The sequence below is a fragment of the Histomonas meleagridis genome (genome assembly GCF_020186115.1).
Source record: "Histomonas meleagridis strain 2922-C6/04-10x chromosome Unknown contig_33, whole genome shotgun sequence".
NCBI classification, from domain to species: Eukaryota; Parabasalia; order Tritrichomonadida; family Dientamoebidae; genus Histomonas; species Histomonas meleagridis.
Genome location: NW_027150870.1, coordinates 206,389 through 221,555, shown reverse-complemented (window position 1 = coordinate 221,555; position 15,167 = coordinate 206,389). Strand labels below are relative to the sequence as shown.

At 29.7% G+C, this 15,167-nt stretch overlaps 3 protein-coding genes across 3 annotated transcripts; 2 read left to right on the top strand and 1 right to left on the bottom strand.

Moving 5' to 3' along the window:
* Window positions 1-281: 281 nt before the first annotated feature.
* Window positions 282-3,353, bottom strand: GO595_005305 (Kelch motif family protein; the record flags this gene model as incomplete). The annotated part of the gene is made up of 1 exon (XM_067918534.1): window positions 282-3,353. The coding sequence occupies one exon, from the start codon at window positions 3,351-3,353 to the stop codon at window positions 282-284; it is 3,072 nt and encodes a 1,023-aa protein (XP_067774518.1).
* A 4,277-nt stretch (window positions 3,354-7,630) lies between these two features.
* GO595_005304 (uncharacterized protein) lies at window positions 7,631-7,948 on the top strand (the record flags this gene model as incomplete). Its single annotated transcript, XM_067918533.1, has 1 exon — window positions 7,631-7,948. One exon carries the CDS (start codon window positions 7,631-7,633, stop codon window positions 7,946-7,948), a length of 318 nt encoding a protein of 105 aa, XP_067774517.1.
* A 5,137-nt stretch (window positions 7,949-13,085) lies between these two features.
* Window positions 13,086-14,855, top strand: GO595_005303 (actin-interacting protein 1; the record flags this gene model as incomplete). The annotated part of the gene is made up of 1 exon (XM_067918531.1): window positions 13,086-14,855. The coding sequence occupies one exon, from the start codon at window positions 13,086-13,088 to the stop codon at window positions 14,853-14,855; it is 1,770 nt and encodes a 589-aa protein (XP_067774516.1).
* Between the last annotated feature and the right edge of the window lie 312 nt (window positions 14,856-15,167).

The window sequence follows — 15,167 nt, the reverse complement described above, 5'->3', positions numbered from 1 at the left end:
TCTACCTAAACACATACAATTAGTTATTATGTTTCACTTCTACCTAAACACATACAATTAGTTATTATGTTTCACTTCTACCTAAACACATACATTTAGTTATTATGTTTCACTTCTACCTAAACACATACATTTAGTTATTATGTTTCACTTCTACCTAAACACATACAATTAGTTATTATGTTTCACTTCTCATTAGACTCATACATTTAGTTACTATGTTTCACTTACAGCTGTAAGACGAGTAACAATTTTCATTTTATTAAAAATTTCAATTGTATTTACAGTGCGACAATAATTATTGAATGCATATCTTCAGGCTCAGAGTTCATCAGTATACTTCTGTGTGCCTCTTCGAGACTCTTTTGCGACAATTCTTTTCTTTTTGTTTGCCCCGTGTTCAAGTACAGCACAGCGTCTCTTTGTATTTCGTCCAAAACTATTTTTCTAATTTCGTCCACGTTATTATCTGACGTAATAAATTTGATTTTTGTCGACTGATTTACGTCGTCGAATATTTTCAGTATCAAATTTGTACCTTTCGGAAGTTTCCCTTTCTTCGTTAATATCATATTATACCATTCGATCTCTCGCTCGAGTTCTTCGTTTTCGATGTACATTGCCCATAATCGCCTTAACTTCCTTCTTGCCGCGACTTCTTCGAATGGAATCATTTTACTCGCGTCGATGTTCAGTAGCGAATACATTTGCTTAGCATTAAATTCATTACTATTTGTAATCGCTTTAATTTCTTTATCAACTTTCGGTACATTAACATTGGTATCAGTTTTAGGCGTTGTTCGAATGTTACTTTCAGCTTTAGATGTAACTTTGGGTTTAACATTCGAAGTTTCAACTTTAGATGTAACTTTTGGTTTAACATTAGATGTATCAGTTTTGGTTGTCTTGACTTCGTTCGTTGGTTTAACATTATTGAAGTTTTGGGTTTGAGTGTTACGCTTTGGTAAGTTCCAAACTTGTTTAACTTGCTGCTGTTGTTGCGACGAACTTTGCACAGGTAATTGCGGCGATGATTTTTGTCGCGGAGGTATTTGCGCTGCTTGTTGCTGACTCATTGGCGGCGGCGAATGTGCAGTTGTTTTAACTTTCCGCGCGAACACTTTCTCAAGTAAAGCTATTGTTTGATCATGTGTCTCATTGTTATTGTTACTAACTTCGACTTGTTCATTATCGTTATTATTAGTAATTTCATTTTGTTTAATTTCTTGTGCATTATTATTAGTGCTTTTGGTATTCTTAAATGTGATTTTTTGCGATGAGTTATGTTCAAATGGAATATGAGTTAAGTCGATCATATAAGTGGACGCGATTGGATTACGTGTCGCTGAGTCAGTTCCGCCGAATATCATTGTATGTTTGGAGTCAATATCGACGCAAGCGAAACGTGATACGCCATAAGGTATATTACCGAATTGTTTAACCTTAATACATTTCCAATTAATAGTATCGATTACTTCTAATTCTTCGTCATCTTTATTACTCATTCCGCCAATAATTAAAAGGAATTTTCCATGTGTAATTGTTCGATGATACATTCTTTCACCTACTTCCAAAGGAATTTTAATCCAAATCATTTTGTTTAAGTCTAAAGAATATATATCATTACATAAAGACTTTTCAGATCTACCACCGATTATTATCATTTTATCATCGATTATAGAAGCAGAATGATATGCACGAGGTAATGGTAAATCACCATTACATTTAATTTGTTTATATTCTAATGTATTTATATCTAATGTCGATACATCATTTAAGAATTCTTCATTTTTGTTCTTACCACCGAAGAATATTAACTTGTTCTTAAATGTTACACATGAATGTCCCATTCGACCTATAGGTGTTTGACCATTAACTTTTAATTGTTCCCATCCGCCTTGTAATTCATCGAATACATAACAATCATTAAAGTATTCTTTTTTAGACTTACCGAAGCAGATATAAGCCTTACCATTTAATGATGTTATTGTATGTGAATCACGTGGTTGAATTGTAGTAGTAGTAACAGACCATGTATTAGCATTAATGTTATATCGAATTAATGTATTAATTCGTAACATTGATATGTTAACACCACCAAAGAAAAACGCAGACCCATTCATACTACATCCGTCATGATTCATTAGCGCTGGTATCGAATCACCAACTTCAATATCGCGCCATAATACATATGGATGATTAGTTTTAATGTTAGAAAAGATGTTGTTTTGTACTTTCTGATATTCTTCCATCCATTGTAACTTCTCTTCATAATCTTCAAACTGTATAACATATTCTTTATCATCATGAATAACCATAAATGATTCTGGAGTTGGCCGACAATTAGAAAAGCGAAATTCATTGTTCTTAAATGTCATTAATAATTGATATTGTTTTCGTGAAGTTATCGACGCAATAATTATTATATCATTAAATAATATGATTTGCCCAGATGATGACTTAGGTTTCATAATTCGAATCTTTTCCATTGATAATACTTCTCTCCCAGGTAAATTAATAGTAACACTACCACCAAATGAACTTTGTAATGAGTCCATAAGTTCAAGTTGCTTCATTCGTTTAGCACTAAAGTTAATTTCATTGTTGACTTTCTCAACAGCTGCCATAGCGGCGGCTAAATATGGTTTATCAGGATGAAATAATGGAGTGGCCTTATCTACTTCACGCATTAATATCATATATCGCGGATATCGTTGAACAGGTGTAACATAGTAATTCAAAAAGTCGCGACCGTTACCGGCGGGGAGGTTTGCCTCAATTTCTTTGAATTTGCTGTCAAAGCTACGGTTTTTCGACTTTTCATGTATCATTTCATCAACAGATTTAAACTGAGATACAAATGTTGATGACAACTTGAAGAATTGGACAAAATTAAGGAACTTCCACCCAAATTCAGTGGCAAATGTGACTTCGGTTTTAAGACTTTTAAGAAATACCATATGTGTATTACGAATGGTTGGTATGTCACGAAATAACGTCTTGAGTTGTTGCTCATCAAAGAGTTTGGAGTCACGAATAGCTGGTGACCAATAATCTATAAGTTCACCAAGATCATTAATATAGGCTTCTTCTGAGGTGATTACTTCATTGCTGGCATAATTCCGATGGTTGATCTTTTTGATGGCAGAGTCTGCAACTGTGCAATTAAATGTAACATCTGATGTCATGGCAGTTTGTATAAGATTTTTGCCAAGAGATTTGGTATCTACTTTTTCGCCAGAAATAGAAATGTATTGATCTGAACATTCATAACCAAATGTGGATATACAACGAGATAAAATGTCTGAAACATGAATTGTGTCAATTTCCTTTTGCCCAAAAGAAACTCCCATCTTGGGAAATGTGGTTTTTACTTGAGTTTCTATGGAAAAATAGATTGTAATATCTGGAATATCATCTTCTGAAACATAAAGATGCCAAGGAGGTGGTGGATATTTTCCTGATTTTTGTACAATAAGTTGAGGGTATTCTTTTAATGGAATTGATTTGTTAGTGAGTAATATACGAAAATGTGGAGAATTAACAGCAACTTTTTCGTCTTTTAGCTTGATAATAGAGCATATATCCTCAAGCGTTTTGCCCTCCATAGTTTTTGCATCAAAAAATTGGTTTGCATCTGTATTCTTGATAACGCAAACAGTCATTTTCTTGTATAATTAATTGAAAAAGTGGATCCTCATTGTTTCCGTTTTGTTTTCGCAGAATTTTAACGTTTCACAGACTATGAAAAAGTGGAAGTTACGCAATATAAACTAATCAAAAATGTCAAAAAAAAAAACGAAGAACAAGAAAAAACGATTTGATGTATTTTGATTGGTTAAAATAGTTTTTATTATGTAGTTTCAAATTTAAAGAATATTACAAATTAGTTATGTAATAGCGATTACAAATTTTATAAAACCATAAATTTTCAAATTCTTATTTTTAAAAGATGCAAAGATTAACAACTATCTTACTTAGCTAACAAAAGGCCAACTTAATCTAATATATGATATTAAAAAAAAAAAAAAATTCGAGATTTTTTTAAACAGATATATTAATAAGTTATTTTAGAAAATATTGTTATTAAAATTGTCTTTATTTATTTTTCTTATTACGAAGAACAAATGATGCAATAGACCAAGTCAATGATAAAATTAATAAAACAACAACATTAATCTTCATAAGGTTTTCTTGTTTTTCTGATACTTTAATCTGAGATGGTTCCTGAGGTACATAAAATGATAAAACAACTAAAAGCATTAAAATTGCAATAACTGAAGAGATTTTGAAATAATGTTCATTCTTAAGATAGTCAATAAGCTTATTGGATTTGGAATGTCTGGTATGGGTTGGGGTAGAACGAGACGAAGAAACTGAGCTAGCAGTCGCAGAAGAAGAGCTCATTTATGTTGTGGCGGTTTTATTCGAAATCGTTGGTGCAAAAGTAAACGGCCTATGGTACAGCAACATTTTTATTACTAATAACTCCCTATTCCATTCAACAGAACTGAACTAGAAGCAAATTGAAAAACTCATTAAATTTTGTTAGTGATGATATTTACAAATAGTCTTTTTGGTGTTCAACCAATTTGGATTTAAATTGGAAATATATATTTTTAATGATATATTAAAATCACATTAAACGTCAAATAAAATTATATTACTTTTCCAAATGATCTCACACTTCTTTTCCAAAATATATACTTTACTACATCTTATGATTTTTTTTTCATAATATTTTTTAGCATCTAAAACAATTTCTCCTTAAATTTACTATTAAACTCAATTTTTCTAATTCTAATTCTATTTTTTTGATATATTTTAAGGTAGTTCATATTACATAATTAACTGTAAATTCTTCTTTTTTCTCTTTTTAACCGAATTCGGAGATGTATCGGAATATTTGGTGGATTGGTAATCGTAAAAATATCATATTTTAAAAAGAGAAAAAAAATTTTATCACATAAAAAGTGAGAACCAGGAAAACATTTTCCGCAAATGCTCGAATTTTCCATTGAGTTCAAGGATTCAAATCCTGTTTCTCTAATGTGTTCAGGATATGAATACAGAGTTCCATTTGAAACATTAAGGGCCTGTTGCAAAAAACAAATTTTTCCAGATAAGATCCGATTAAAATTAGAAGACAAAAATGGTGATCTAGAAAAAATAATGACTTTATTTACAACAGGAAGTGTTACTTTGACACCAGAATTACTCGGATTATTTCGTCAATTAATTGATGAATTAAATATTGACTCACTCAAGGAAAAACTAAAAAGAGCGGAAACATATTTTTCAAAAATGCCAAGTGAAGGTTCTGATATATATAAGGCTGTATGTGATATGTGTCAACAAGAAGAATCGATTTTCGAATTTTCATCTTTTTTGGAGGTTATTGCTGAAATTAAATGTAAGACAAAGTCTCAGGCCCATATGCTTGCCCAACATATTTCATCTGCTATTTTTTCGCGACCAAAAAATTTTAATATTTATATTGAATTAATTTCAAGAATTAATAATCTTAAAAATAATACCAACGAATTTGAGTATTTTATGGAATGGCTACCAGGCGTTCTGTATAGATGTTTATGCGGTCGAATCAGAAAAAGTGATTCAATTCCAGAAAATGTCCTTTATGGAGTTTTACTATCATGCACTCAAAGTTATTGGGATCCACTTCCAAAAGACGAAGATACAATTTCATACAGTCCATGTACCAAAGTATCATTGTCTGATATATTATTTGCAATTTCTGCCATTTTTTACTATGGCTCATTTGTCAATTTGAAATTGCTACAAGATGCACTTGAAATCTTTCCCAGATATCCTGATTTCATTCCAGATTTTTTTTGCAGATTATCAGAATTTGTCAAAGATCCATCACAATATTTTGTTTCTCATAGTATGGATGATTCACCAGAACTAAGCGAACCGTTTTATGTTGATGAATTCATACAAATTATTCTTGATGACGATGTCATTAAATTACAAGAAAAATCTTCAGAAGTTGGTTTTGATCCTAATGGTGTCATTAGCCTTCCCTTTTGGCAAATCGACATTCCCGAGTGTGAATTTAAACAGCGGGTTACATATCTTGAATGTTGTGCATTATTTGGATCAGAAAAATGTTTTCGATTTCTAATACTAAATGGCTCCAAAATGACCAAATTCATGGATATCTTTTCGATTGCCGGTGGGAGTGATTTTATTGTTCATCATTGTGAAATTGAAAAATATACTTTTTCAAAATCCATTGAAACCGCGATTAAATATCATCGAAATTATTATGTTCAATGGCTTCTTCAAAATCATCCACAATATTTTGATGACAAAAGAGAAATTTCTTTAATTTTTGACAGTAGCGATTTTTCATTAATTGCAAACATCATTGAAGATGGATTAGCGCATAACATTGATTATATCTTTATGAATTCTGTGGTTTTTGATATTGATCCATTAATAAATTATCTTTATGAATTTAATCCATCATTGCCAACAAAAGAAGATTGTAATCAAACAATGTATGCCTCGATTTTTAATGGAAACATTAATTCTGTTAAACTTATTTCGAAAATAGCCACAAAAAACAAATTTGACTTTTTTTTAGTTTGGTCATGTTTATATACAATTCCAAGTTTTTTTGAGTCACCAATCCCTAATTTAAATGGGAATTCGCATACATTTGGCGGACAATTCATCCAAATAAATGGTTATGATCCATTAGGAATTGCAGCATTCACTGGACAATTTGAAATATTTAAATTGATTGTGGAATCAAATATACAAAGTATTGATATGTCAACAAGATATTTCGAAGGATCTATGGGAGTTTATACGAATATTGTTGGCGTAGCTATTCAAGGTGGCTCAATGGAAATATTGGATTACATAATAGAAAATACTGATTTCGATTATAACTATGTCGGTAAGGAAATAGAAATCGACTTCGAACCTTATTTAAATGTTGCTGTCCGTTATGATAACATTAAAGTTATTCAAAAAATTTTAAATAACGGAGGAAATGTCGAAATACAAAATACAGCTACAAAAGAATTCCCATTGATAATAGCTGCACAATATGGGAAAATAAACGCATTAAAAGAGTTGCTTAAATGTCCGAATATAAACGTAAATAAAGAAATTGATAATGAAAATGTGACTGCACTCTATAAAGCAGTTTGTTTTAATCAAGAAGAAGTGGTTAAACTTTTGTTGATGAAAAATGATATAAGAATTAATGGATTTCTTATTGATAAAACAAGAGTTTCAGAAAATATTGTAAAAATATTTAGAGATTATTTAGCAAATAACCCAAATAAAAGTTGTTCATTTATTTAATATAAGTAAAAAAAAAAAAACTATCTTGCAAAATATGAAAAAATTATTATAATGGTTATGATTTTTGGTTAAAGTTAAAGGCTAAAAATCAAAAGAAATTAAATTAATCAAACAAAGCCCTTCACCTCACATTGTGAATTTTTTTCATTCACTATTAAAGTGCTGTGCATTTTCATATCAGATTTATCTGATTTTGTATAAATTTTATAACTAAAAACGTGATGTTGATACAACGACACTTTTTAATAAGTTTGTAAATTTTGTTCGAACAAAGCTTTTCAATCCAAAAATGAACCTTGCAACAGAGAAATTGACAAATGTGGAACAAATAAGACGTTTGCTAGCAGACTTGGAAAGGATTGGGCTTTGGAAACCTTCTAGTATCACAGATCAAACAACAATTGAAGATACAAAAGATGAAATGCTTAGAATCTTAAACTTGATAGAAACAGAACTCGAAAGAGCAGGTCTCTGGGATAGAAGCATTGACGATGATGATAAAGTTGGTGGTCCCGAAGCTGGTCGTTCACTTGTTCATAATGTAACAATAGAACAAATTTCATCACGAGCCAAAGAAGCCATTCGCTGTATTGATGTACATAAGTAAAATAATCATATGTGTTAAAATTAAATGGAAATTCAACACAATTTCAAAATGAAATATGTAAATGTTGCTTTATTGTGATAAATCAGCTCACGAAATCATAGTTTACTTTGCGTGAACGTAGCTAAATAAATTACACCTTTTCGGTCTTGTAGAAAATATTTTCAATCAATAGGGAAATGTCTACATCTTTTTCTATTGAAGCATTTTAACTATTTCGGTATGACCTTCTGAAGCTGCATACACAAGTGCTGTCATAAATATTTTAAATAATTTCCAAATTTTATTTTGAAATTTCAAATTATTGCAATAAATATTAAATAAAACAATCTAATATTTTTAGCATTAATATCAATTCCTTCTTGTTCAAGAAGTAATTTAACTACTTCGGTTTTACCATTATAAGATGCGAACATAAGTGCTGTTTGAAATATTTTTATTTGTTAAAACATGAAAATAAATTCCAAATAAAACACCTTGATACCAAAACCTTTATAATTTACATCAATTCCTTCTTGTTCAAGAAGTAATTTAACGATTTCTATATGACCATTTTCAGATGCATCCATAAGTGCTGTATAAAATAATTTAAATAATTTCCAAATATTATTTTGAAATATAAAATTTTTAATATAAATTTTATTTTCAATAAATAAATTTTATTAGCATTAATATTAATTCCTTTCTGTTCAAGAAGTAATTTAACTATTTCTATATTATTGTTATAAGATGCTAAATTAAGAGCTGTCCAAAATATTTTATATAATTTCCAAATATTATTTTGAAATTTCAAAATTTTTAGAAAAATTTTGAATAAAACGAATATATATCTTCAGCATTAATGTCAATATCTTCTTGTTTCAAAATATATTTTACAATTTCTATATGATCATATTTAGATGCCTTCATGAGTGATGTTTGAAATCATTTGGATAATATTTAAGTATTATTTTGAAACAGCAAATTATTCAGATAAATATCGAATATAGTTATTAAATATCTTTAGCATTAATATCGTTTCCTTTCTCATGAATGTATTTAAATAGTTCAATATTTCCTGATTCTGCAGATTTCAACAAAATATCATTTGTAATTTGATTGTTTAGGAGAAACTTCTTCACAAGAAATATGTTTCCAATTTTTGCTGATTCGTTTAATTGAGTCTTTGATTATATTATAACCTTTCTCTTTGAAATACGAAAGAATTTGATAATTTCCATACCTAACACATAAACACTCCAATTTCTCAATCTTTTCTTCAGATAAATCTTCTAATTTATTTTCATAAATATATTTAAAGATATCATTTCGATGATATTTAATTGCTGCTTCATATGATTCTTCAAATGATGAATTATTTTGTTCACTTAAATGAATGATTTCGTCATTTCCACCTGCAACTGCATAATTACCAGTGTTATTTACATTTGCACCATTTAACAACATTTGTTTAAAACATTTAGCTGATCCAAAAAATGCTGCATAATCAATTAATTTAACATAATAGCTAATAAAAGAACATTTTTCATAAAGTGATGGAGGAATTCTTTGATTAAAATCAAAATTTGTTTGTGATGTTATTTCTTGAAGTTTTTCGATATCATCATTTCGAATTATTTTAGCAAATTCGTTTGGATTTACTCCTCCTTTAACTAATTGTTTATGAAGTTCCCAATTATTCTTTGAAAGTTCATTATGTTTTTCAAAGAAAGTTTTTTCTGATGGATCAATACGAAATTTACCTTTGTTACAGACGTTTTCCCAATGATCAAAATAATGTGTTGGAATATGATTTATAACATTTTTATCAATTTGATATCTTTCACTTAATTTCTGTATAAGATAAAATGCTTCATGATTTAGGATTTGTGATATATAGTGTGTAAAAATTTTAATGATATCATTAACACACATGTGTTTATTTGTGTTTATTTGCGTTTATTTCTTCTTCCTCAATTCGAATTAATTCCAAATAGCTTAAATACATATCGCTTGCATTCGTTTGTACGAAAAAGGCAGCATAAAGAAAATTGCATATTAAAAGATTAAATGAATATGGAAAATTTGAATCAAATAATTTCATTGTTTGTTTGACTGACGACTTGAGATTTTCTTCAGTTAAATTAAATATAATTTGATTAAGATCATTTATTGATTCCATATGGTATTTGGCAAAAGCTGTTTAAATCTCAAAATATATGTTTGTATAGTTTACATTTAAAAAATAAATCCAGTCAAAATTTATATTCTTTACAGAGGAAGTACACAAAAGCAAAAATCAATTCCTACAAATGTTTCAAATCACTTTGGTATCAAAATTCACTCATTCTTGTTACAACTTTTTTGATTCTTAAATAAAATTAAAAAAAATATATTTTGTTTACAATTTTTATATAATCCATCTTTGTCAGTATTATTGTCAGTATCTATTTCTTCAGCATAATTTCCTTCACTGCTGCTTTGTATAATGTTTCTCTTGCGAATTACAAAGAAAACTATTAAAACTGCAATTAATATCACTGCAACAGGGACACATATTCCTACAGCTATCACAACTGTGTTATCATCATCGTCATTTTGTTGATTTTACTTATTTCGAAGTCATTATAAGAAAAAGTGAAATTAGAATAATACTCAGTGATTACTGAATCATAATACGAAATTTGTGTTTCCACTTGTGTATATTCTTCATTAAACATAGAAAGTGTTTTCGTATTTGTAATAATAAATGTTTTAGTTATTATATTTGTAATTGAAAAAGAATTAATAAATACAATGGTATGTATCAATGTTAAATCAAATTGTAGTGAAGGATAAAATGTATTTGACTTAGTAAATGTGTTTGATTGACTATATGTATTCAACTGGCTATATGTGTTTGATTGTGAATATGTATTCGATTGAGTATATGTATTCGATTGAGTATATGTATTCGATTGAGAATAAGTATTTGATTGAGAATATGTATTCGACTGTGAAAATGTATTTGACTGTGTAAAAGTGTTGGTTGGCCATGGAGAGCATAAATCAAGTGTTGTTCTTTTGTATGAAATAAATGTACCAAATGTTTCTTTCTCATATGAATTTGATGTCATAACATAATCTGCACTCACTCCAGCAAAATCTTTAGGTCCAAAAGATGGTTCTTTCTCACCATAATAATAAATACATTGAAGTTTGGAACAATCACAAAATGCATAATCTCCAATTGTTGTGACAGAAGATGGAATTATAACATTTGTTAATGAAAGGCAATAATGAAATGTATAGTTACTGATTGTTGTAATAGATGAAAAAATTGTAATGTTTTTTAATGCAGTACAAGAAGCAAATGCAAAAATTCCTATTGTTGTGATAGAATATGGAATTATAATATTCGTTAATGAATTACATCATCGAAATGCATAATTTCCAATTGTTGCAACAAAAGGTGGAATTGTAATATTTGTTATTGCATAACAATAACAAAATGCATAATCTTCAATTGTTGTAACAGAAGATGGAATTGTAATATTCACCAATGAAGTACAAAAATAAAATACATTTTGTCTAATTATTGTGAGAGAAGATAAAATCATAACATTTGATAATTCTTTACAATCACTAAATGCATAATTTCCAATTGTTGTAACAGAAGATGGAATTTTAACATTTGTTAATGAAAGACAATATTGAAACGTATAATCTCCAATTGTTGTAGCAGAAGATGGAATTGTAATATTTGCTAATAAAGAACAATAACAAAATGCAAAATCTTCAATTGTTGTAACAGAAGATGGAATTGTAATATTCACCAATGAAGTACAAGAAGAAAATGCAGATCTGCCTAAAGTTTCCATATTATCACCTTTTATTATTCACGTAGACAATGATTCACATCTACTAAAAGCATTTTGACCAATCGTTTTTACATTATTCCAAATCTCAACATATACCAGCGAATGCCAGTCAATGCATGTTAACGAAGGAATATCAATAACATCTCCATTAATTATTACACTTGTTATATCATCTTTAATTTTGGCTCCTTTTGCGAACCTATAAATATTTGATATTATGAATGTATCCTCGATACTTAATATATGGAATATTTATGTAAAGAATAATGTAAAAACAAAAATGATTTTGATTTTATTTCTTTCTAAAATTGAATTTTAGATTCATGCTTTGTATACGTTAGTTTGATAAATTTAATGATGGCATCAAAAACACAAATGAAATAAAGAACAAAATGATAATTATTTAAAATCCTTTTGAAATAATATATAAATTCAACTATAAAAACATTATGTTCTGAACATTGAGGTGACCTAAATATAGGAATTGAATGAAAATAAGTCAAAACATTAAAAATTTCATTTTTCATAATAAATTTATTTTGAATTTTTGAAATTCGAGAATAATCATATAAATTGAACGAGAATTTATTAGGCGATAATTGATCCCATTGGCAATTAGAAGATGGGTAAATAGGATAATAGATTAATCCAAAATGACAAAGCAAACCTCATATTGGTTAAATGATCGATTTAATTTGTGAACGTCTTTATGATGAAATCGGAATAGATTTGAATACATCGTTTTCGACTTTTTGTGTAAGAACTTTCTTGATGCCCAATTTTCGGGGTCACCCCAGGTTGACGATAGATATACTATAGTAGTCTAGTCATATGACTTTTTGAGTCATGGCTCAATAACTGTTCGAAAAGATATTCAGCTGAATATCTGAAAACATTTAGATGCTAACATAAAACCTGTCCAAATATTTCAACAAGCTTTAGAAAACACTTTTGTCAGACCACCAAAAATAAAATTAAAGTTTATCATAGATGTTAATTTCCAGTAAACATTGAAATGTTTTGTTTAAACAAAACATTTTTATATATTTAAATTCGAAATGATCGTTTATTCTATACAAAAACGCAAAATTATTTTTTCTCGCAAAAGAACAAAAATTTTTATATTTAACTTTACAATATAATTAATATCCTGTTTTGACTTTACAAAATTACCATTAAAATAAATTTATTAACAATAATAAAGAAGTTGTCTCCTCATTAAATTGGGACAAGATTAAATGGCTACTGACTTAAACTAGTCAATTCCGACGGTTACCACTTTCACCTCACTCTTTAGACAAATGTCTGTTACCTTAGAGAAAATTATCCCACCGCATCCTGTTCCACGTCGTGCACTTGGTTATTTCATTGGTTTTAATGAACGATTAAATCGCATTACTTATGGACTTGATACAATCGTATATCAGCGTGGACTTACAAACATTTTCGATTGCGATGTTTATAATCAACACCAAGCAAAGATTACAATTTCTTCATATTCACCAACAGGTCGTTATATTGCATCAGCGGATGAAGAAGGACATCTTCGCGTATGGGCGCCAACCAAACAACAAACATTAACAATAGAAACACGCCCAATTGCAGGTGCAATCAATGACCTTTCATGGACAGAAGACAATGAGCGTCTTGCAGTTGTTGGTAAAGGAGCAAAAAGTTATGGATGTGTAATCAATGCAACAAATGGTTCTTCTTTAGGTGAAGTTATGGGTCACACGCAACCAGTAAACACGTGTGCAATTCGTGCGCAAAGACCATTCTTCCTTGTCACGGCAGGAGATGATTCGCAACATGTATTTTACAAAGGTCCACCATTTAAATTCGATCACACAGGTCGTGACCATGAGAAGTTCATTCTTTGCGTTCGATATGCTCCAGATGGCTCAATATATGCAACAGCCGGATTAGATGGAAGAGTTGTAATCTATGAAGGCCGTACAGGAAATCTCATTAAGGTCCATCAACTTAACTCAGGAATTTGTTGTATTTCATTTTCGCCAGACTCGAAGAATATCTTATGTGCAATGATGGATGGAGCAGCTAGAGTAATTACTGTTGAAGGTGGCAATGTTACAAAGGAATACAAGATCGGTGATGAAGTTTATCAGCAACAACAAGGCTGTTTATGGACCAAGACCACAATGTTATCAATATCATTAAATGGAGATTTCAATTTCCTTAACGAAGATGGTACAATTCGTACAGAAATAGGCCATACAGCACCAATATCAGCAGTAGCGCCAATCAAAGGCGGATATGTCACCGGTGATAATAATGGCAGAGTTTTGTTCTGGAAACATGGCGAACTTCCATACGCTTGTTTCTGTCAAGAAGCTGATGGCGTACCAGTAAATGGTATTGCTGCTCTTCAAGGTGATGAGAAAGTTGCAATCACAAGAGCAGATGGATTATTAACTGTTCTTAAGATTTCAGATGGAAGTGTTATTAAAACTGTTCCTGTATCTAAGAAGAGCACAGGTAATCTTGTAGCACGTGACCGGCTTATTGCTACATTTTCAGAAAAGAATTTGATTATTATTAACGGATCTGATGTTAAAACGATTCAACTTCCTTACGTGCCTACATATGTTACAATTGATAACGATGGTAAAGAAATTGCTGTTGGTGGTGAAGATAAATTAATACACTTATTAAATCCAGATGGTTCTGAAAAAGGTAAAATCGCTGGATTGTTTAAGGCTTGCGCTGCTATTGCATATTCTCCAGATAATACCATGATTGCTGCTACTAGTGAAAATAGAGAAATTATGATCTGGAAGAGAGGTGATTATGCTAACCCATTAATTGACGGTTGGAGATTCCATTCTTTGGCTATTAATAAGATAATTTGGATAGATAATGGTAATTTAATTACATTATCAAAAGACCGCTCAATTAGAATGTGGTCTATGGCTAAAAGAAGGAAGTATGTTGAGGTTGCTCGTGCTCATGAACAATCAATTACAGATGGATTTTTAGTTGATGATTCAACTCTTTTCACAGTCGGCCTTGATGGATGCATACGTACATGGAAGTATCAAAAAATCGAATAAAACCATTTGATTTCATTCAACGATTTTTGTTGCAGTAACTGCTACTTCAGCGGCCACACATCGTTTTAAGTGAGAACGTTTACTGATCGTTTGCCTCATTTTACAGCGGTTATTGACAAACATTTTAGCAAAAAATCTCAGCGGCTGTTGTGCATAAACTGTTTTCGGATATGTTACTATGATTAATGATAAGTTTTTTATTTATTTTTTCGGCATTTTTGATTATTTTTGCAAAAAAATTAAAAAATGTATTTCAGAATTTTTAGTTCATTCGATAAAATTCTAATAAAATAAATTTTATTTGATATTTAT